Source organism: Bombina bombina, chromosome 5 (assembly GCF_027579735.1).
Source record: "Bombina bombina isolate aBomBom1 chromosome 5, aBomBom1.pri, whole genome shotgun sequence".
NCBI classification, from domain to species: domain Eukaryota; kingdom Metazoa; phylum Chordata; class Amphibia; order Anura; family Bombinatoridae; genus Bombina; species Bombina bombina.
In genome coordinates this window covers 136,356,262-136,380,119 of record NC_069503.1, presented here as the reverse complement: position 1 = coordinate 136,380,119, position 23,858 = coordinate 136,356,262, and the positions used below count along the sequence as shown (strand labels likewise).

Genomic DNA, 23,858 nt, shown 5'->3' with positions numbered 1-23,858 from the left:
TTAATTGTCTGTATCATTTGTAGAGGGAGAGGAGCTCACCAGGTGCAGAGCTTTGTCTGTGTTTGCAACACATTTGCAGGGGGAAAACTAAATGTATGCTTACCGGATCAATTTATTTATTTTCAGGCATGGAGAGTCCACAATTTTATTCCAGTTACTAGTGGGATATTCAACTACTGGCCAGCAGGAGGAGGCAAAGAGCATCCCAGCAGAGCTGTTAAGTGTCAATTCCCTTACCCATAACCCCCAGTCATTCGGCTGAAGGGAAATGGAAAAAGAAGATAACACAAAGGTATAGAGATGCCTGAGGGTTGTACAAAAAAACTGCTGTCTTAAATATAAACAAGAGCGTGTCATGGACTCTCCATGCCTGGAAAGAAAGACATTTATCAGGTAAGCAAACATTTTGTTTTCTTTCCTATGGCATGAAGAGTCCACAATTACATTCAAATTACTAGTGGGAACCAATACCCAAGCTAGAGGACACAGAATGAAAGGGAGGGAGAACAAGACAGACGGACCTAAACAGAAGGCTCCACCGCTTAAAGAACTTTTCTCCCATATGAAGCCTCATCCGAGGCAAAAGTCTAAAATTTATAAAATTTTGAAAAGGTATGCAAAGAGGACCATGTGGCCGCCTTGCAAATTTGTTCCACAGATGCTTCATTTTTGAATGCGCAGGAAGAGGAGACAGCCCTAGTGGAATGAGCCGTAATTCTCTCAGGAGGCCAGCTCTCTCATAAGCTAACTTAATAACACTCCTTAACCAGAGAAAAAGAGTAGTAGAAGTAGCCTTCTGACCTTTACGCTTACCAGAGAAAACAACGAACAAGGCAGAAGATTGCCGAAAATCTTTAGTTGCTTGAAGCTAAAATTTTATAGCACGCACAACATCAAGGTTATGCAAAAGACGTTCCTTCTGGGAAGCAGGATTGGGACAAACAGAAGGAACAACAATTTCCTGAATATTATTGCGATCTGACACAACCTTAGGAAGAAAACACAGCTTAGTATGAAGGACCACCTTATACGCATGAAAAATAAGGTAAGTGGAATCACACTGCAGAGCTGAAAGCTTGGAAACTTTGCGAGCAGAAGAAATAGCAAGAAGAAACAAAACATTCCAAGATAGCAATTTAATATCAACAGAATGCATCGGCTCTAACGAAGCCTGCTGCAAAACCTTAAGAACAAGGTTAAGACTCCAAGGAGGAGCAAAAGGTTTAAACACAGGCCTGATTCTGACCAGCACCTGAAAAAAAGATTGAATATCTGGAAGATCCGCCAGACGTTTGTGCAAAAGAATAGACAGTGCAAAAATATGACCCTTCAGAGTGCTAACTGACAAACCCTTCTTCAGGCCCTCCTGGAGAAAAGACAAAATTCTGGGTATCCTTACCCTGCTCCAAGAGAAACCTTTCGATTCACACCAATAAAGTTATTTACGCCATACCTTATGGTAGATCCTCTGAGTAACAGGCTTACAAGCCTGAAGCATAGTATCAATGACCTTCTCAGAGAAATCACGCCTAGCCAAAACTAGGCGTTCAATCTTCAAGCAGTTTCAGAGAATCCAGATTTGTGTGGAGTAAAGGACCCTGAAGTAGAAGGTCCTTCCAAGGAGGAAAAGATGACATCTTTACCAGATCCGCGAACCAGATCCTTCGAGGCCAGGCAGAATCACAAACGCTCTCTCCAGCTTGATACGAGCAATGACTCATGGAAGAAGAGCAAACGGAGGAAACAGGTATGCTAGCCCAAAGGTCCAAGGAACCGCCAGAGAATCTATTAGAACAGCTTGAGGGTCTCTTGATCTTGAACCGTACTTTGGAAGCTTGGCGTTTTGACGCAACACCATCAAGTCCACCTCCGGAACCCCCCACCTGAGGGATATCATTGAGAACACCTCACCTGGGATGAAAGGTCTGCCTGCTCAGAAAATACGCTTTCCAGTTGTCCACCCCTGGAATGTGGATGGCAGACAGGAGACAATCGTGAGATTCCGCCCACTGTAGAATGCGGGTCACCTCCTTCATTGCTAATGAACTCCCTGGTGGTTGATGTATGCCACCAAGGTGATGTTGTCCGATTGGAATCTGATAAACCGGAGCAACACCAGTTGAGGCCAAGCTGTCAAGGCATTGAAGATTGCCCTCAACTCTAAGATGTTTATGGGAAGAGAAGACTCCTCTCGAGTTCAAAGGCCCTGAGCTTTTAAGGAGCCCCAAACTGCTCCCCAGCCTAACAGGCTGGCGTCCGTGGTCACAATCACTCAGGAAGCATGTACCCAGAGACAGATGGTCCTGTGAAATCCACCATGATAGAGAGTCTCTTGTTAGAGGATCCATAACTATCCTCTGCTAGAGATCTGAGTGGTCTCCGTTCCATTAACTGAGCATGCATAGCTGTAGAGGTCTCAGATGGAACCGAGCAAAAGGAATGATGTCCATGGAAGCTACCATCAGACCAATCACCTCCATGCATTGAGCCACTTATGGACGATAGAAAACTGAAGTGAAAGGCAAGAAGCTAGAAGTTTGGATTTTCTGAAATCCGTCAGAAATTTTTTCATGGATAGGGAGTCTATAATTGTTCCCAAGAAACACACCCTGGTATCTGGTACTAAGGAACTCTTTTCTGGATTCACTTTCCACCTGTAAGAACGTAGAATAGACAACAACATCTCTGTATGAAATCTTGCTAGATGAAAAGATGACGCTTGAACCAAGATGTCGTCCAGGTAAGGCGCCACCACAATTCCCTGGGATCTGACAACTGGCAGAAGGGCCCCTAGAACCTTTCGTAAAGATTTGAGGAGCCGTAGCAAGGCCAAAAGGAAGGTCAACAAACTGGAAATGATTGTCCAGAAATGCAAACCTCAGAAACTAGTCATATTCGCTGTGAATAGGAACATGAAGATAGGCGTCCTTTAGATCTATGGTTGTCATGAACTGACCCTCTTGGACCAAGAGAAGAATGGAACAAATGGTTTCCATTTTGAAGGACGGAACCCTGAGGAATTTATTGAGACACTTTAGGTCTAGGATGGGACGAAAAGTCCCCTCCATTTTGGGAACCACAAAGAGATTTGAATAGAATCCTTGACCCTGTTCCTCTAATGGAATCGGAACAATCACTCCCAGGGAAGATTGGTTCTTTACACAATTTAAGAAGGCCTCTCTCTTTACCTGGTTCGCAGATAACCTTGACAGGATAAATCTGCCTCTGGAGGTACAACCCTTGAATCCTATTCTGTACCCCTGGGATACTATATCCACGGCCCAAGGGTCTGAAACATCACGTATCCGAGCCTGCCAAAGACGGGAAAGCCTGACCCTTACTTGATCCAAGACTGGATCGGGGGCGGTCCCTTCATGCTGATTTAGAGTTAGCGGTAGGCTTCTTGGCTTGCTTCCCCTTATTCCAAGGCTGACTGAACCTCCATGAGGTCCTGGATTGCTCTGGCTTGGAAGAGGAGGAAGACTTCTGTCCCTTAAAGTTACGAAAGGAACTAAAATTAGAATTATGGCAACCCTTAGGTCTATTCTTCTTGTCTTGAGGGAAGAAAGATCCCTTTCCACCCGTTATTTTGCAAATTATCTCAGCCAGACTAAAACCAAATAGAGTCTTACCATTATAAGGTAAAGACAGAAATTTGGACTTGGAAGTCACATCTGCAGACTAAGATTTTAACCACAGGGCTCTGCGAGCTAGAACAGCGAGACTAGAAATCTTGGCCCCCAGTCTTATCACTTGCATGTTGGCATCACAGATAAAAGTATTGGCCAACTTAATTGCCTTGATCCTATCCTGGATCTCTTCTATAGTAGTTTCTTCAGAAATCAGATCAGATAAGGCATCACACCAATAAGATGCAGCCCCAGCAACCATAACAATACTTGCAACTGGTTGCCACTATAATCCCTGATGAATATACAACTTTCTTAAGTAAGCTTCAAGTTTCTTATCAATGGCACCCTTAAAAGAGCAACTATCCTCAATAGGAATAGTAGTCCTCTTGGCTAGAGTAGAGATACCTCCCTCTACCTTGGGCACTGTATGCCATGAGTCACGTAGAGAGTCAGCAACAGGAAACATCTTTTTAAAAACAGGGGACGGGGAAAAAGGAACCCCTGGCTTTTCCCATTCCTGAGCTATAATTTCCGACTTACGGTCTGGAACTGGAAAAACTTCCAAGGATTAAGGAACATCATAAACTCTATTAAGTTTACTAGACTTTTTAGGGTTCCTAGCAACAGATGAGTCGGAATCGTCCAAAGTAGCAAGGACCTCCTTTAAATTTAATCAAAGGTGTCCTAATTTAAATCTAAAATTAACCTCCTCTGAATCTGCAGAATTTTTCCCTATAAAGTCAGAGTCTGAAATCTCACCCTCAGAAGCTACTGAGGTATCCTCTTCATTAGACAATTGATAGAGGTTGACCAGCGCAGTCTTATTGGCGGTCAGAAACCTTACTAGCAGAAATATTTTTAAATTTCCTCATACGCTTACCCTTAGCAGGGAAAGATGATAAAGCTGCAGAAACCGCAGACATTATCTGCACAGCAAAATCTCCTAGCAAATAAACACCCCCAGGAGGTTAAGAGGAACCACAAGGCACTGCATGTGAAGCTACTAAGGCTTGGGACGTTTGAGGAGAAAGCTGAGGCATATCATGAACAGCATTATCCTGAGAGACATATGGCTCAGAAGGGAGTAATTTATCTTTAAACTTTAAAGTCTTAGATAAGCATGTGGAACAAAATTGCATAGGAGGTACAATTCGAGCCTCCAGGCAAAGTAAACATTTATCCAATAAAAAGATTAATCTTGTTCTTTGTCCATAACTACAGAACCAGTTCCCAATAATAAAATTATACAATCAAATGTAAATATATATATATATATCCTTTATTACCACAGAAAGATATACAGTTTAACCACAGAAACTCTTACCTATTAAAAAAAAGTTTATCAGAGGCTTAGAAAAAACTAATCCGCTCACACCCATAAAATCTCAGTCTGACTGAGGCGTCCTACTGTATCGGAACCAGGAGTCGCCACTAGCAATTGAAAAGAAGACTCTCCTGCAGTGATCAGAGATCCTCTCCTTCTCTGAGATGATCCGATCGTCAAATACAAAACCGCAACAGTTTAGGCTCATGAACTAACGAAGCTCCGCTCTTCATATGGGAAAACAAAACGGAAGAGCGGAGAGTCACGTGAGTAGACCAAATAAAAAGAAACTGAGCCACTGATTAAAAGCGCGCTTTTCTTAGAGGTCTTAAACAGAAAATAAAAGGGGATCTCCTTTATAGTGGATTAAATAAAGTTTTTTAGCTCTAAAATAAAGAAGTAATCATAAAACCCCTTATTAACCCTTCAGCCAGTCTCATGTCTCAATTTAAGGTTTAAACTCATTAAACCCTTAAGTTTCACATACACAAGTGCCTGCAATGCTGCCCAATTGTGTTTACCCCAAATAAAAAGGATAGATTATGTCCCAAATAATAATCCACCTGAGGAATTAACCTCCAAAGTGCTGTCCTTCAGTACCTAGAAGGCAAAGGCACTTACCTGTGGATCCATCTGCAGGGCAGAAAACAGCTACTTAGGTGTCACTCTCTGTCAGGGACCTGTAGAAAAAGAAAAAACAGAGTAACCAACCCTGGTTTTCTACAAAGCGGTAGCAATTGTGTTAGAAGTAAAGCAAAGCCACTTTGTCGCCTTCTAACGGCTAAAAGCCACCATTACTCTAACTAAAGAGATTGACATGGACACAGCTTGACCCCAATCCTTGCTTGTAGCTAAAAGTACCCTTTAAAGGACTAAAATCTTCAGACACCAACTTCGCACCTCCTCCCGATGATAGAGGCAAAGAATGACTGGGGGTTATGGGTAAGGGAAATGACACTTAACAGCTCTGCTGCGGTGCTCGTTGCCTCCTCCTGCTGGCCAGGAGTTGAATATCCCACTAGTAATTGGCATGAAATCGTGGACTCTCCATGCCATAGGAAAGAAAACACAAAATAATAAAAGGATTTAATATAAAAATATAATCCTCTAATGAAATATGCTGGAATTCCCTTTAAATTACAATTAAATATACTGATGAGAAGATCCGTTACAAGGAAAAAACAAACAGCCGCAAACATTGCAAATAAAGGCCGACTTTATTAAAAGTCAAGGTGAAGCCCAGGTACATACAAGCTCGGGAGGGAGCACAAAGAATGAAACGTCCGACCCCGAGCTTGTATGTACCTGGGCTTCACCTTGACTTTTAATAAAGTCGGCCTTTATTTGCAATGTTTGCGGCTGTTTGTTTTTTCCTTGTAACGGATCTTCTCATCAGTATTCAAGCTTTTCTCACAAGAGACTGAGGAGTGTCTCTATTTCCGAACACAAGGAGCCTCATCATCCACGGAGAGACACACAACGGACATAAGGTAATTTTCTTATTACCCATGAAGAGATACACAACGGACACCAGGTAATCTTTATATGCTTAGATACCGGTTTTTTACTGTCCATACTATTTATACCTTAAGTCAGGAGTTCAATGCTCTCTATTTAACAGTGGATCACATATGAGCATATTTGCACTTATACTGCTACACAGTTTGGAGTATCACCTGCATCTGAACTATAAGTTACACAGTTTGGAGTATTACCTGCATCTGAACTATAAATTAAAGGCATACTGCACATTTGAGTGCAATGCAATCATAGAGTGTCTGAGTGCGACCAATAAAGTATTACAATTAAATATAGTAGAATTACATAATCAACACACGCATACTATCAAGGCAATGCAATAGCATTTACTCTAAATTTCAAATGAGCAGATTTTTTTTCTGCCAAACTTTCAAATTTGCTTCCCATTTCCTGCCCCTGTATCATGTGACAGCCAACAACCAATCGCAGACTCATAAATGTATACACTATTAGCTCTTGCACTTGTTCAGTAAGATCTGGTGCCTCATAAAGTGTGCAGATAAAAAGACTGCACAGTTTGATAATGGAAGTAAATTATATTTTTTTTAAACTGCATGCTGTATCTGAATCATGAAAGTTTAATTTTGACAATAGTGTCCCTTTAACTGGGAAATTCTTTAGCTATAAGCTAAGTTATAAGGTAAATGTAACAGACTAACATTTAAATAATACACATATATGGCTGATTTTCTGCAGCCTCAACTACATTAATACTGTACAAAAATAAATATGTACAATAGGTCAATTTAAAAGTTATTAAATAAGATAAAAATCATCTGGATTTTAATGCATCAATATAAATACAAAACTATAAAAATTCAAGAAAATGTTGAATTTCTTTTTTCTGGCAACATAGAGCAGATTATCAAACAAGTGACGTCCAAACTCACCACTGGATACTGTGAGAGATCGTTGTATGTCCGGCCAGCAATTGTATTTAGCTGCATCAGGTACTCAAAGTTGGTAATCTCCCTCCAGACCCATCTCTAGAAAACACAAGTGGATGAGAAACTCATCACTGAACAAAGGTTACTTTACCAACCAGCGCCCCAGCAACATTCCCAGAGCAAATGTAAAATTAAACTCCTCATATATTATTTAAATAAGCATCTTAAAAACACAAAGCAATGTATATTAATTTGGTATTTTGCCTCTTTTCCTGTTATTTACCACTGGAAATTGTATTTTCTCCCCCCCCCCCTCTAGAGAATCCACAGTGCATGCTGTGAACATTCCTGTGCTCCTACACTTCAACAAAGAGCACCAAGAGATCAAAACAAAATTGGTAATAGAAGTATATGGGAAAGATTTGATTTTATTGCATGCTATAACTGAACCATGAAAATATCATTTTAACTTTAAATCACAATTGTCCCTTTAAACATATAAAAAATAATAAAGCTTAAAAGAGTTAAAGCTGGATTTGAAGCTACACAGGAAGTACAACTGTGCCTTAAAGGGACACTGAACCCACATTTTTCTTCTGTGATTCAGATAGAGCATGCAAATTTAAGCAACTTTCTAATTTACTCCTACTATCAAATTTTCTTCATTCTCTTGGTATCTTTATTTGAAAAGCAAGAATGTAAGTTTAGATGCCGGCCCATTTTTGGTGAACAATCTGGGTTGTTTTTGCGGATTATTGGATTAATTTGACCGACCAATAAACAAGTGCTGTCCAGAGTCTGAACCAAAAAAAATAGCTTAGATGCCTTCTTTTTCAAATAAAGATAGCAAGAGAACGAAGAAATAATGATAATAGGAGTAAATTAGAAAGTTGCTTAAAATTGCTGCTCTATCTGAATCACAAAAGAAAAAAATTGGGTTCAGTGACCCTTTAAGGACTGATTGTTCACTGGCTGATAAGCAGGATGCCCACTTCTTTATTGGTGGACATTAATACAATTCACAAACAAAACAAATGCCCTGCTTCAGGTGGAGCAAATTAAAAACGACTGTTTCCCTTTAAATTATTAGGAGAATTAATATATGCTGGGCATAAAATTAGATTTCCTACAGTAAATTATAATACATATTGTTATGGTCTTCTCAGCCCTTAAAACAATTAAATTTGTCATCTCTAAAATAACAGAAAACTTCAGATGCTGCAATGACTAAGGGCTAGATTTATCATAGCTGAGGCGTACAGGGGCACGTATACGCGCCCCTGTACGCCTCAGCTCGCCTGTGGCGTGGCGAAATTACCCGTAGGTAATTAACATTGCACACGAGCGCAATTTTGCGCTCGCATGCAATCCCGCCCCCTGCCCGCGCACAACCAATCACGCGCGGGCAGGAGCTGTCAATCTCCTCGGTCGGACTCGACCGAGGAGATTGAATTTCGCCAGTTCAGAGGTGGCGAAGAGTTTAGGGAAGCAGCGGTCTGGTGACCGCTGCTTGTTAAATTGCGGCGAGCAAGTTCTTGTGAGAACTTGCTGCCGTAAGGGCTTAATAAATCTAGCCCTTAATCTATGAAAAGAATCACATAGAACCCGGACCAGCGTATAGAATATTTACCTGTGTTAATCCTGAGGCTTGTAACAGCTCCTGAGGAGATCGGCTGCCAATTAACAACTGGTTGAGAGGATGCAGGCCGAGGATGTGCGAATAAACTTTATTTCTGACCTTTATGGAGACAACAGAAATCAGTACATAGACATGGTTCTGACTGAGAAGACTACAGTGTCACTTGTAGCGTCCTCAAGTGAGACAGTAAAAAGGTTATTGCCATATTGGTCCCACAGATAATGTTCCTTTAGCAGATTGTGATACCAACAAAATCAAGGTCTCCTTTTCAGACAGATATTATCAACTTCTGAAGAAAAGACCTGTGAGGCATTGAAAGCTTATGGAATAAAAATAAAAAACTTCATTCATATTTTACACCAGTGATTAGCAATTTACTTGCAGGTTTTTCAAGAATAGCAAAGGAAAAAGAACCTTTTTTTTGAAGTTGACAAAGTAGTTGGCTTGGTCGATAAAGAAAAACTCTAGCGCCGATCTCCTGAGGTTGTACCGACGTAGATGTACTTCCCGCAGCTGAGAAAGAGGGCGCTTGAAGTCATAACCGATACCTGTAAAGCAAACAATACAAAATATCTGAGTATTACCAACAATATTTTGTGCTTTACAGTGCAGCATTTTGTAACGCTTACTGCAAGAAGCTTTATTTATCACAAACTTTTAAAAAACAACATACAAAATAAATACTACACTATTAGTAAACAGAGCATACATACATTAAAGGGACAGTCTAGTCAGAATTACACTTTCATGATTCAGATAGGGCGTGCAATTTTAAACAACTTTCCAATTTACTTTAATCATCATATTTGCTTTGTTCTCTTGGTATTTTTTGTGGAAAGCCAAACCTCATATGATAATTTCTAAGCCGTTGAAATGCCTCTTATCTCAGTGCATTTTGACAGCTTTTGACAATACACAGGTATCCCTCTCCCTCTATACCGTGGGCTAATATTGACCCACATGTGCATATTACTGAGCTATTGCATTATACAAACTTATACAATAATGCTCTTTCTACAGTCATTGTATTTGTGACTGAGGAACATAACTATTTGAGTAAAGAACATAAAAACATAATTTATGTAAGAACTTACCTGATAAATTCATTTCTTTCATATTAGCAAGAGTCCATGAGCTAGTGACGTATGGGATATAGATTCCTACCAGGAGGGGCAAAGTTTCCCAAACCTCAAAATGCCTATAAATACACCCCTCACCACACCCACAAATCAGTTTAACGTATAGCCAAGAAGTGGGGTGATAAGAAAAAAGTGCGAAAGCATAAAAAATAAGGAATTGGAATAATTGTGCTTTATACAAAAAAATCAAAACCACCACAAAAAAGGGTGGGCCTCATGGACTCTTGCTAATATGAAAGAAATGAATTTATCAGGTAAGTTCTTACATAAATTATGTTTTCTTTCATGTAATTAGCAAGAGTCCATGAGCTAGTGACGTATGGGATAATGACTACCCAAGATGTGGATCTTCCACGCAAGAGTCACTAGAGAGGGAGGGATAAAATAAAGACAGCCAATTCCGCTGAAAATAATCCACACCCAAAATAAAGTTTAAATCTTATAATGAAAAAAACTGAAATTATAAGCAGAAGAATCAAACTGAAACAGCTGCCTGAAGTACTTTTCTACCAAAAACTGCTTCAGAAGAAGAAAACACGTCAAAATGGTAGAATTTAGTAAAAGTATGCAAAGAAGACCAAGTTGCTGCTTTGCAAATCTGATCAACCGAAGCTTCATTCCTAAACGCCCAGGAAGTAGAAACTGACCTAGTAGAATGAGCTGTAATCCTTTGAGGCGGAGTTTTACCTGACTCAACATAAGCATGATGAATTAAAGATTTCAACCAAGATGCCAAAGAAATGGCAGAGGCCTTCTGACCTTTCCTAGAACCGGAAAAGATAACAAATAGACTAGAAGTCTTTCGGAAATTCTTAGTAGCTTCAACATAATATTTCAAAGCTCTAACTACATCCAAAGAATGCAATGATCTCTCCTTAGAATTCTTAGGATTAGGACATAATGAAGGAACCACAATTTCTCTACTAATGTTGTTAGAATTCACAACCTTAGGTAAAAATTTAAAAGAAGTTCGCAACACCGCCTTATCCTGATGAAAAATCAGAAAAGGAGACTCACAAGAAAGAGCAGATAATTCCGAAACTCTTCTAGCAGAAGAGATGGCCAAAAGAAACAAAACTTTCCAAGAAAGTAATTTAATGTCTAATGAATGCATAGGTTCAAACGGAGGAGCTTGAAGAGCCCCCAGAACCAAATTCAAACTCCAAGGAGGAGAAATTGACTTAATGACAGGTTTTATACGAACCAAAGCTTGTACAAAACAATGAATATCAGGAAGATTAGCAATCTTTCTATGAAAAAGAACAGAAAGAGCAGAGATTTGTCCTTTCAAGGAACTTGCAGACAAACCTTTATCCAAACCATCCTGAAGAAACAGTAAAATTCTCGGAATTCTAAAAGAATGCCAGGAAAAGTGATGAGAAAGACACCAAGAAATGTAAGTCTTCCAGACTCTATAATATATCTTCCTAGATACAGATTTACGAGCCTGTAACATAGTATTAATCACAGAGTCAGAGAAACCTCTTTGACTAAGAATCAAGCGTTCAATCTCCATACCTTTAAATTTAAGGATTTGAGATCCTGATGGAAAAAAGGACCTTGCGACAGAAGGTCTGGTCTTAACGGAAGAGTCCACGGTTGGCAAGAGGCCATCCGGACAAGATCCGCATACCAAAACCTGTGAGGCCATGCTGGAGCCACCAGCAGAACAAACGAGCATTCCTTCAGAATCTTGGAGATTACTCTTGGAAGAAGAACTAGAGGCGGAAAGATATAGGCAGGATGATACTTCCAAGGAAGTGACAATGCATCCACTGCTTCCGCTTGAGGATCCCTGGATCTGGACAGATACCTGGGAAGTTTCTTGTTTAGATGGGACGCCATCAGATCTATTTCTGGAAGTTCCCACATTTGAACAATCTGAAGAAAAACCTCTGGGTGAAGAGACCATTCGCCCGGATGTAACGTTTGGCGACTGAGATAATCCGCTTCCCAATTGTCTATACCTGGGATATGAACCGCAGAAACTAGACAGGAGCTGGATTCCGCCCATACCAGTATTCGAGATACTTCCTTCATAGCCAGAGGACTGTGAGTCCCACCTTGATGATTGATGTATGCCACAGTTGTGACATTGTCTGTCTGAAAACAAATGAACGATTCTCTCTTTAGAAGAGGCCATGACTGAAGAGCTCTGAAAATTGCACGGAGTTCCAAAATATTGATTGGTAATCTCACCTCCAGAGATTCCCAAACCCCTTGTGCTGTCAGAGACCCCCAAACAGCTCCCCAACCTGTCAGACTTGCATCTGTTGAAATTACAGTCCAAGTCGGAAGAACAAAAGAAGCCCCCTGAACTAAACGACGGTGATCTGTCCACCACGTCAGAGAGTGTCGTACAATCGGTTTTAAAGATATTAATTGAGATATCTTTGTGTAATCCCTGCACCACTGGTTCAGCATACAGAGCTGAAGAGGTCGCATGTGAAAACGAGCAAAGGGGATCGCGTCCGATGCAGCAGTCATAAGACCTAGAATTTCCATGCATAAGGCTACCGAAGGGAATGATTGTGATTGAAGGATTCGACAAGCTGAGATCAATTTTAGACGTCTCTTGTCTGTCAGAGACAGAGTCATGGACACTGAATCTATCTGGAAACCTAAAAAGGTTACCCTTGTTTGAGGAATCAATGAACTTTTCAGTAAATTGATCCTCCAACCATGATCTTGAAGAAACAACACAAGTCGATTTGTATGAGATTCTGCTAAATGTGAAGACTGAGCAAGTACCAAGATATCGTCCAAATAAGGAAATACCACAATACCCTGTTCTCTGATTACAGACAGAAGGGCACCGAGAACCTTTGTAAAAATTCTTGGAGCTGTTGCTAGGCCAAACGGCAGAGCCACAAACTAGTAATGCTTGTCTAGGAAAGAGAATCTCAGAAACTGATAGTGATCTGGATGAATCGGAATATGCAGATATGCATCCTGTAAATCTATTGTGGACATATAATGCTCTTGCTGAACAAAAGGCAGGATAGTCCTTATAGTTACCATTTTGAATGTTGGTATCCTTACATAACGATTCAATATTTTTAGATCCAGAACTGGTCTGAAGGAATTCTCCTTCTTTGGTACAATGAAGAGATTTGAATAAAACCCCAGCCCCTGTTCCAGAACTGGAACTGGCATAATTACTCCAGCCAACTCTAGATCTGAAACACATTTCAGAAATGCTTGAGCCTTCGCTGGATTTACTGGGACACGGGAAAGAAAAAATCTCTTTGCAGGAGGCCTTATTTTGAAGCCAATTCTGTACCCTTCTGAAACAATGTTTTGAATCCAAAGATTGTGAATTGAATTGATCCAAATTTCTTTGAAAAATCGTAATCTGCCCCCTACCAGCTGGGCTGGAATGAGGGCCGCACCTTCATGTGGACTTGGGAGCTGGCTTTGGTTTTCTAAAAGGCTTGGATTTATTCCAGACTGGAGATGGTTTCCAAACTGATACCGCTCCTGTGGGTGAAGGATCAGGCTTTTGTTCCTTATTGTGACGAAAGGAACGAAAAAGATTATTAGACCTAAATTTACCTTTAGATCTTTTATCCTGTGGTAAAAAAGTTCCTTTCCCTCCAGTAACAGTTGAGATAATAGAATCCAACTGAGAACCAAATAATTTATTACCCTGGAAAGAAAGGGAAAGCAAAGTTGACTTAGAAGACATATCAGCATTCCAAGTTTTAAGCCATAAAGCTCTTCTAGCTAAAATAGCTAGAGACATATACCTGACATCAACTCTAATGATATCAAAGATGGCATCACAAATAAAGTTATTAGCATGTTGAAGAAGATTAATAATGCTATGAGAATTATGATCTGTTACTTGTTGCGCTAAAGCTTCTAACCAAAAAGTTGAAGCTGCAGCAACATCCGCTAAAGATATAGCAGGTCTAAGAAGATTACCTGAACATAAGTAAGCTTTTCTTAGAAAGGATTCAATCTTCCTATCTAAAGGATCCTTAAAGGAAGTACTATCTGCCGTAGGAATAGTAGTACGTTTAGCAAGAGTAGACACAGCCCCATCAACCTTAGGGATTTTGTCCCAAAATTCTAATCTGTCAGATGGCACAGGATATAATTGCTTAAAACGTTTAGAAGGAGTAAATGAATTACCCAAATTATTCCATTCCCTGGAGATTACTTCAGAAATAGCATCAGGGACAGGAAAAACTTCTGGAATAACTACGGGAGATTTAAAAACCTTATTTAAACGTTTAGATTTAGTATCAAGAGGACCAGAATCCTCTATTTCTAATGCAATTAAGACCTCTTTAAGTAAAGAACGAATAAATTCCATTTTGAACAAATATGAAGATTTATCAGCATCAACCTCTGAGACAGAATCCTCTGAACCAGAGGAACCACTATCAGAATCAGAATGATGATGTTCATTTAAAAATTCATCTGAAAAATGAGAAGTTTTAAAAGACCTTTTACTAGAAGGGGGAATAACAGACATAGCCTTCTTAATGGATTTAGAAACAAAATCTCTTATGTTAACAGGAACACTCTGAGTATTAGATGTTGACGGAACCGCAACAGGTAATGTAACATTACTAAAGGAAATATTATCTGCATTAACAAGTTTGTCATGACATTCATTACAAACAACAGCTGGAGGAACAGATACCACAAGTTTACAACAGATACACTTAACTTTGGTAGATCCAGCACCAGGCAGCGTTTTTCCAGAAGTATCTTCTGACTCAGTGTCAATCTGGGACATCTTGCAATATGTAATAGAAAAAACAACATATAAAGCAAAATTGATCAAATTCCTTAAATGACAGTTTCAGGAATGGGAAAAAAATGCCAGTGAACAAGCTTCTAGCAACCAGAAGCAATAAATAATGAGACTTAAATAATGAGGAGACAATAGTGACGCCCATATTTTTTAGCGCAAAAAAAGACGCCCACATTATATGGCGCCTAAATGCTTTTGGCGCCAAAAATGACGCCACATCCAGAACGCCGACACTTTTGGCGCAAAAAAACGTCAAAAATGACGCAACTTCCGGCGACACGTATGACGCCGGAAACAGAAAATAATTTTTTGCGCCAAAAAAGTCAGCGCCAAAAATGACGCAATAAAATGAAGCATTTTCAGCCCCCGCGAGCCTAACAGCCCACAGGAAAAAAAGTCAAATTTTTAAGGTAAGAAAAAAATGATTAATTCATATGCATTATCCCAAATATGAAACTGACTGTCTGAAATAAGGAACGTTGAACATCCTGAGTCAAGGCAAATAAATGTTTGAATACATATATTTAGAACTTTATATAGAAGTGCCCAACCATAGCTTAGAGTGTCACAGAAAATAAGACTTACTTACCCCAGGACACTCAACTACATGTAGTAGAAAGCCAAACCAGTACTGAAACGAGAATCAGTAGAGGTAATGGTATATATAAGAGTATATCGTCGATCTGAAAAGGGAGGTAAGAGATGAATCTCTACGACCGATAACAGAGAACCTATGAAATAGACCCCGTAGAAGGAGATCATTGAATTCAAATAGGCAATACTCTCCTCACATCCCTCTGACATTCACTGCACGCTGAGAGGAAAACCGGGCTCCAACCTGCTGCGAAGCGTATATCAATGTAGAATCTAGCACAAACTTACTTCACCACCTCCATAGGAGGCAAAGTTTGTAAAACTGATTTGTGGGTGTGGTGAGGGGTGTATTTATAGGCATTTTGAGGTTTGGGAAACTTTGCCCCTCCTGGTAGGAATGTATATCCCATACGTCACTAGCTCATGGACTCTTGCTAATTACATGAAAGAAATGATCGATTCTAGATGATCACACTTTTCTGAGTATTACCTTCCTCAGTTTCTTCCCTCTCATTACTCATGTCGTAAAAATAAATCTGCTGCGTGGTGACTACAAGTCGCCCTGGAATAACTGCCATGATGGTGATGAGCTCGCAGTCTTCGGAGATCACCAGCTTCTCACTCTGATTCTGCTCTTTGGGTTCCGCACTAAAAAAGCACAACACAGATGGAGCAGAGGGGTCATATTATGGCAAATCTAGGAGAGCAGATGACAATTGCGAGTGGATTTTTAGGGATCTTCTTCTATTTGGGATTCAGCTAAATATACAAAACATCATTGGTTCAGGTACCGAGGGTCAGACAGACAATAAACCCAACTGTAAAGTACAGTGCGGTATTAGCATCAGAGAGAGGAGATTACTGAATGGGAGCAAGAAGTGACTGTACTTTTACTTTATATAAAATCATCCTTACTGGTTTATGTTCTCTAAGAACATCAGGTCTTCCGCCCCCAGCTGGTCATCCTCCAGTTCATTCACTTTTGCTTCTTTTGCTACGGCGAGATGGAAGGAGTCTGCTTTGCTGTGTGTGTGGTCAGTGCCTGGAACAGAAATGATAAAACAATGAGCAGAGCAAAGACAGAAACCCACTACAGGCTTCTCGCCCACACAGTGCTAACTCCAGCACGATTCCAAACACATGAGACTGAGTGTGTGATTGGATGGAAAATATTATTTTTTTATTAAGTGGCTGTTTGGATATACCGGAGTTAGCCAGCTAAGAGGGGCTACAAATACATCAGCCTGCTTGACTTATTATAGTGCATTACCTTTGTTAGTATATCTCTATAGTACAATGTGCTATGTGACTGATGATTCCACCTGAATAGAAATACTGTACCACTGGAGCGCCATCTCTCTGCTTTGTAGTTAAGTGATGGATTTACCGGGGCTACAAATACATCAGCCTGCTTGACTTATTAAAGTGCATTACCTTTGTGAGTTTATCTCTATAGTACAGTGTGCTATGTGACTGATGATTCCACCTGAATAGAAATACCGTGCCACTGGAGCGCCTACTCTAGGTTTTGTATTCTAAGCCTCAGTGATGTGGTGTCATAAAATAGGAACTTTCCAACTCCGTGCCATGACAAAGCCTCACCTAAGTTGTCTCTCAGGGCGCTGGCTTCTGTATGGGGATCAAAATTGTAATTGGGCACCAGTTTCAGTCTCATCCGGGAGTAGGTCTCAGCACTGGAAAGCTTCCATCTGGTCACAGTGGGTTTACTGCAAGGTAAGAAGCATGTGAGGTTACGTAGCATTACTATTCCAACCAGTGCCACCCCAGGAAACCCATTAATAATCTTATGTTTTATAAACTGCAGCATTTGAAATGTTCACCTTTAAAGAGATACTAAACCCACATTTTTTCTTTCATAATTCAGACAGAGCATGCAATTTTAAGTAACTTTCTAATTTACTCCTATTATCAATTTTTCCTTGTACTCTTGGTATCTTTATTTGAAAAACAGGAAGCTAAAGCTTAGGAGCCGGCCCATTTTAGGTTCAGCACCTGGGTAGTGCTAAATGTAGCCACCAATCAGCAAGCACTATCCAGGGTGCTGAGCCCTTTAAAGTAAATGTAAAGTATGAGGAATGCGTACCCATTTTTTTAAAATCCTATTAAAAACAGGGGCACTTTTATTCATCAAACGTTACATTTCACTGGTTTTGTTAATATACTTACCTTTTCTTCTTGAAAGCCACTCCAGCGCTTCCCCCACCAGTCGCAAGTCTCTTCATACGTCACCAATGATTCCGGCTTCCTCCAATAACGGCCTCCCCCCCAGAGCAAACATTGCCTGAGGCCACGCCGTGATTGGAGGAAGCCGGATTCGTCATTGGTGACATATGAAGAGGCTTGCGACGGGCGAGGGAAGCACTGGAGCGGGTTTCAAGAAGAAAAGGTAAGTATTTTAACAAAACCAGTGAAATGTAAAGTTTGATGAATGAAAGTGCCCCTATTTTTAATAGGATTTTTAAAAACCGGGCACACATTCGTCAAACTTTACATTCACTTTAAGGAAAAGGGACACAACAGGGTTTACAGCTTGGCACAAAAATTACTTTGGATTTCTCTGCAACAATGTATCAGGCAGTTAGGCCATGTCACATTTTTTGCAACATTTTGAAAATATTACTGAAGCCTTTGGTCAAACATTTAAATTTATTTCTTTATTAACCCCTTAGTGACCAGGCCATTTTTCAATTTTCTGACCGTTAAGGATCACGGCTGTTTCTACACTTTTGTGGTGTTCGTGTTTAGCTGTAATTTTCCTCTTACTCATTTACTGTACCCACACACATATTATATACCGTTTTTCTTGCCATTAAATGGACTCTCTCAAGATACCATTATTTTTAATATACATTATAATTTTCTATAATTTTTTTTATAAAATATGATGAAAAAATTGAAAAAAATTAATTTATGCTTACCTGAAACAAATGTTTCTTTCCTGGCATGGAAAGACCACAAATCCATTCAATTACTAGTGAGAATTCAATTCCTGGCCACCAGGAGGAGGCAAAGAACACTCCACCAAAGCTGTTAAGTATCACTCCCACTTCCCATAAACCCCCAGTCATTCAGCCGAAGGAATATGGAAAGAGAAAAGGACACAAGGGTATAGAGGTGCGTGTCGTGGAGTCTCCATGCCAGGAAAGAAAATAATTTATCATCAGGTAAGCATACATTTTGTTTTCTTTCCAATGGCATGGAGAGTCCACGAATCCATTCAATTACTAGTGGGAACCAATACCCAAGCTAGAAGACACAGAATGGAAGAGAGGTAGAACAAGACAGGCGGACCTAAACAGAAGGCACCACTGCTTGAAGAACTTTCCTTCCAAAAAAAGTCTCAGCTGAGGCAAAAACTTCGAATTTGTAGAATTTGGAAAAAGTATGCAATGAGGACCAAGTGGCCGCCTTGCAGATCTGTTCCACAGAAGACTAATTTTTAAAGGCCCAAGAAGAGACAGCTCTAGTGGAATGAGCCGTAGTTCTCTAAGGATGTCTTGTAAGCCAACCAAATAACACTTCTCAACCAAAAAGAAAGAATAGAAGAAGTGGCCTTCTGGTCCTTACGGTTACCCGGGAACACAACAAAAAGGGCAGTAGATTGTCAAAAGTCTCTAGTAGCCTGCAGATAGAACTTCAGAGCACGCACCACATCCAAGTTATGCAACAGACATTACTTCTGAGATCTGAGAAGGATTAGGCAAAAAGAAGGAACAACAATTTTCGGATTGATATTGCGGTCCGACACCACCTTAGGAAGAACTCCCAACTTAGGACCGCATTATCTGCATGAAAAATAAGGTAAGGGGGAGCACGCTGCAGAACCGAAAGCTCTGAGACTCTGCGAGCAGAAGAAATAGCGAGAAGAAACAAAACCTTCCAAGACAATAATCTAATATCAACAGAGTGCATAGGCTCAAACGGAGCTTACTGCAGAACCCTTAGAACAAGATTAAGGCTCCATAGAGGAGCAACAGACTTAAACACAGGCCTGATTCTAACCAAGGCCTGAAGAAAAGATTGAACATCTGGTATTTCGGCCAGACGTTTATGCAAAAATAAAAATTGAAAGGGCAGAGATCTGTCCCGTCAAAGAACTGACTGACAAGCCCTTCTCCAGGTCCTCCTGAAGAAAAGACAGAATGCAGGGAACCCTCACCAGACTCCAAAGGAAACCCCTAGATTTGCATCATCAAAGGTATTTAAGCCACACCTTATGGAAATCTTGCAAGATAACCGCTTACGAGCCTGAATCATGGTATCAATAACCCTTTAAGAAAAACCTTGTCTAGACAAGACTAGGCATTTAATCTCCAAGCAATCAGCTTCAGAGAATCTAGGTTTGGATGTAGAAACAGACTCTGAAGTAGAGGGTCCTTGCTCAGAGGTAATTTCCATGGGGGAAAGGACAACATCTTTACCAGATCCGCAAACCAAATTCTGCGAGGCCAAGCTGGAGCAATTAGAATCACCGAAGCCTGCTTCCGTTTGATATGGGCTATCACCCGAGGAAGGAGGACAAAAGGAGGGAATTGGTAAATTATACTGAAGTCCCATGGAACCGCCAGAGCGTCGACCAGAGCTGTGTGCGGATCCCTTGATCTTAATCCCTATTCTGGAAGTTTGGCATTTAGACAAGACTCCAACAGATTCAGCTCCGGGAACTCCCCACCTGAGAGGTATCATTGAGAATACTTCCAGATGAAGGACCCACTCCCCTGGATAAAAAGTCTGCCGGCTCAGATAATCCGCTTCCCAGTTGTCCACCCCTGGGATGTGGATGGCAGAAATGTGACAATTTTGAGACTCCGCCCACTGAAGAAAGTGATTCCTCTCCTTCATGGCTAAGGAACTCTGTGTTCCTACCTGGTGGTTGATATACGCCACCGAAGTAAAGTTATTCGATTGAAATCTGATAAACCGGACAAAACTCAGTTGAGGCCAAGTTGTCAGTGTATTGAAGATTGCGCTCAACTCTAGGATATTTATAGGAGGGACAGACTCAGATTCCCGGAGCTCTGAAGGATCCCCAAACTGCTCCCCAGCCAGAAAGGCAGGCACTAGAAGACACAATCTCCCAGGATGGTCTCAAGAAACATGTGCCATAGGACAGAAGGTCCTGAGAGAGCCACCAGGACAGAGAGTCTTTTTGTCAGGTAGTCTAGGACTGTCCTCTGAGAAAAGTCTGAGAGGTCTAACAGTAGAAGTCTCAGATGGAATCGAGCAAAAGGAATAAATATCCACAGAAGCCACCATTAGACCAAATACTTTGCGTCCCGGTCACCGCAAGTCCTAGAGATCTGTCTACTGCCAAAAGAGCCCTTAGAACCTTAGTAAAGAGGGGCTGAGGCTAAGTCGAAAGGCAGGGCTACAAACTGGATAGTGTTTGTAAATAAAAAAAATTGTTACACATCTGAGCCCTGAATATATTGCTCCCATAAAATTCCAAAAATGAAGGGACATACTTTAAGGTCCCCAGGCTTCCTATTTCTAAAGGTTAAAAAAACAGAATTTATGTTTACCTGATAAATTACTTTCTCCAACGGTGTGTCCGGTCCACGGCGTCATCCTTACTTGTGGGATATTCTCTTCCCCAACAGGAAATGGCAAAGAGCCCAGCAAAGCTGGTCACATGATCCCTCCTAGGCTCCGCCTACCCCAGTCATTCGACCGACGTTAAGGAGGAATATTTGCATAGGAGAAACCATATGGTACCGTGGTGACTGTAGTTAAAGAAAATAAATTATCAGACCTGATTAAAAAAACCAGGGCGGGCCGTGGACCGGACACACCGTTGGAGAAAGTAATTTATCAGGTAAACATAAATTCTGTTTTCTCCAACATAGGTGTGTCCGGTCCACGGCGTCATCCTTACTTGTGGGAACCAATACCAAAGCTTTAGGACACGGATGAAGGGAGGGAGCAAATCAGGTCACCTAAATGGAAGGCACCACGGCTTGCAAAACCTTTCTCCCAAAAATAGCCTCAGAAGAAGCAAAAGTATCAAACTTGTAAAATTTGGTAAAAGTGTGCAGTGAAGACCAAGTCGCTGCCCTACATATCTGATCAACAGAAGCCTCGTTCTTAAAGGCCCATGTGGAAGCCACAGCCCTAGTGGAATGAGCTGTGATTCTTTCGGGAGGCTGCCGTCCGGCAGTCTCGTAAGCCAATCTGATGATGCTTTTAATCCAAAAAGAGAGAGAGGTAGAAGTTGCTTTTTGACCTCTCCTTTTACCGGAATAAACAACAAACAAGGAAGATGTTTGTCTAAAATCCTTTGTAGCATCTAAATAGAATTTTAGAGCGCGAACAACATCCAAATTGTGCAACAAACGTTCCTTCTTTGAAACTGGTTTTCAAAATTCACCAAATTTTTACCACAGTGTCTTAAAGCCTTAAAAGTATTGCACACCAAATTTGGAAGCTTTAACCCTTAAAATAACGGAACCGGAGCCGTTTTTAACTTTAACCCCTTTACAGTCCCTGGTATCTGCTTTGCTGAGACCCAACCAAGCCCAAAGGGGAATACGATACCAAATGACGCCTTCAGAAAGTCTTTTCTAAGTATCAGAGCTCCTCTCACATGCGACTGCATGCCAAAAACAAGTGCGCAACACCGGCGCGAAAATGAGACTCTGCCTATGCTTTGGGAAAGCCCCTAAAGAATAAGGTGTCTAAAACAGTGCCTGCCGATATTATTATATCAAAATACCCAGATAAAATGATTCCTCAAGGCTAAATATGTGTTAATAATCAATCGATTTAGCCCAGAAAAAGTCTACAGTCTTAATAAGCCCTTGTGAAGCCCTTATTTACGATCGTAATAAACATGGCTTACCGGATCCCATAGGGAAAATGACAGCTTCCAGCATTACATCGTCTTGTTAGAATGTGTCATACCTCAAGCAGCAAGAGACTGCTCACTGTTCCCCCAACTGAAGTTAATTGCTCTCAACAGTCCTGTGTGGAACAGCCATGGATTTTAGTGACGGTTGCTAAAATCATTTTCCTCATACAAACAGAAATCTTCATCTCTTTTCTGTTTCTGAGTAAATAGTACATACCAGCACTATTTCAAAATAACAAACTCTTGATTGAATAATAAAAACTACAGTTAAACACTAAAAAACTCTAAGCCATCTCCGTGGAGATGTTGCCTGTACAACGGCAAAGAGAATGACTGGGGTAGGCGGAGCCTAGGAGGGATCATGTGACCAGCTTTGCTGGGCTCTTTGCCATTTCCTGTTGGGGAAGAGAATATCCCACAAGTAAGGATGACGCCGTGGACCGGACACACCTATGTTGGAGAAAGGGGGTATCCTTTGTTGTGCTCGAACCTCCTATCTAGTAGGAAATAAGCACTTATCTTTGGAGTTTCAGCTGTGGAGCAGGCACAGCAACCCAGATCCGACAGAGTCGACAATTTCTGACAGGGACCTGGGGAAAAAGGAAAAGCAGAGTAACCAACCATGGATTTCTATATGGGAGTTAGCAGAAATAACTGGAGGAGTAACAAGGACTACCCTGCTGATCTCCAAACAGCTAACAGCTACCACATCTCTTACTTAAGAGGATTACTATGACACAGCATTACCCCTATCCCTGCTTGCAGGGAAACTATCCATTAGAGGACAAATAAAATATATATACATTTTTTTTTATATACCATGTTGAGACATTGTCCTCGAAAGAGAACATATCGTGGAATCCTATCTAAACAGATAGGAAGAAAACAACTCCTTAGAGAGTCCTAAGAACACAAAGAAAGGAACCCTATGACACGGGCCCTACAATATGTAACAGGCATAAAATCTCCTCAACAAGAGGAAGATTAAATAATCTTCTTAGATTACCAAGAACAATATAAATATATATACATATATGTGGGCGCTAAGTAGTCTTCATTCATTCTTTTTACCAACTCCAGGTCTGACAGAAGCCATTCTCATCCTGACAGGGACCTGAAGTACAAGAAAAACAAAATTTATGCTTACCTGATAAACGTACTTATTTCTTGACACGGGGAGTCCACGGATCATCTCTAATTACTATAGGGAATATCACTCCTGCCCAGCAGGAGGCAGCAAAGAGCACCACAGCAAAGCTGTTAAATATAATTTCCCTTCCCTCCAACCCCAGTCATTGGCCCAAAGTAAAGGAAGGAACAAGGTGCAGAGGTGCCTGAGGTTTATAACATGAAAAAAACGGTCTAAAGAAACAGGGCGGGCCGTGGACAAGAAAGAAATACATTTATCAGGTAAGAATACATTTCGTTTTCTTTCTAATGACATGGAGAGTCCACAGATCATCTAATT

At 40.7% G+C, this 23,858-nt stretch overlaps 1 protein-coding gene across 3 annotated transcripts in view; it reads right to left on the bottom strand.

Annotated features, from left to right (window-relative positions):
* The window catches only part of NBEAL2 (neurobeachin like 2), a 496,796-nt gene that overhangs the window by 95,791 nt on the left and 377,147 nt on the right, over positions 1-23,858 (bottom strand). For all 3 annotated transcript variants that reach the window (XM_053713715.1, XM_053713717.1, XM_053713716.1), the window contains 6 exons: positions 17,125-17,249; positions 16,438-16,564; positions 16,013-16,170; positions 9,436-9,569; positions 9,013-9,120; positions 7,386-7,481 (listed from right to left, as the gene is read on the bottom strand). In XM_053713715.1, coding sequence (XP_053569690.1) covers positions 7,386-7,481; positions 9,013-9,120; positions 9,436-9,569; positions 16,013-16,170; positions 16,438-16,564; positions 17,125-17,249 — 748 coding nt within the window. The remainder of the gene's footprint in view (positions 1-7,385; positions 7,482-9,012; positions 9,121-9,435; positions 9,570-16,012; positions 16,171-16,437; positions 16,565-17,124; positions 17,250-23,858) is intronic.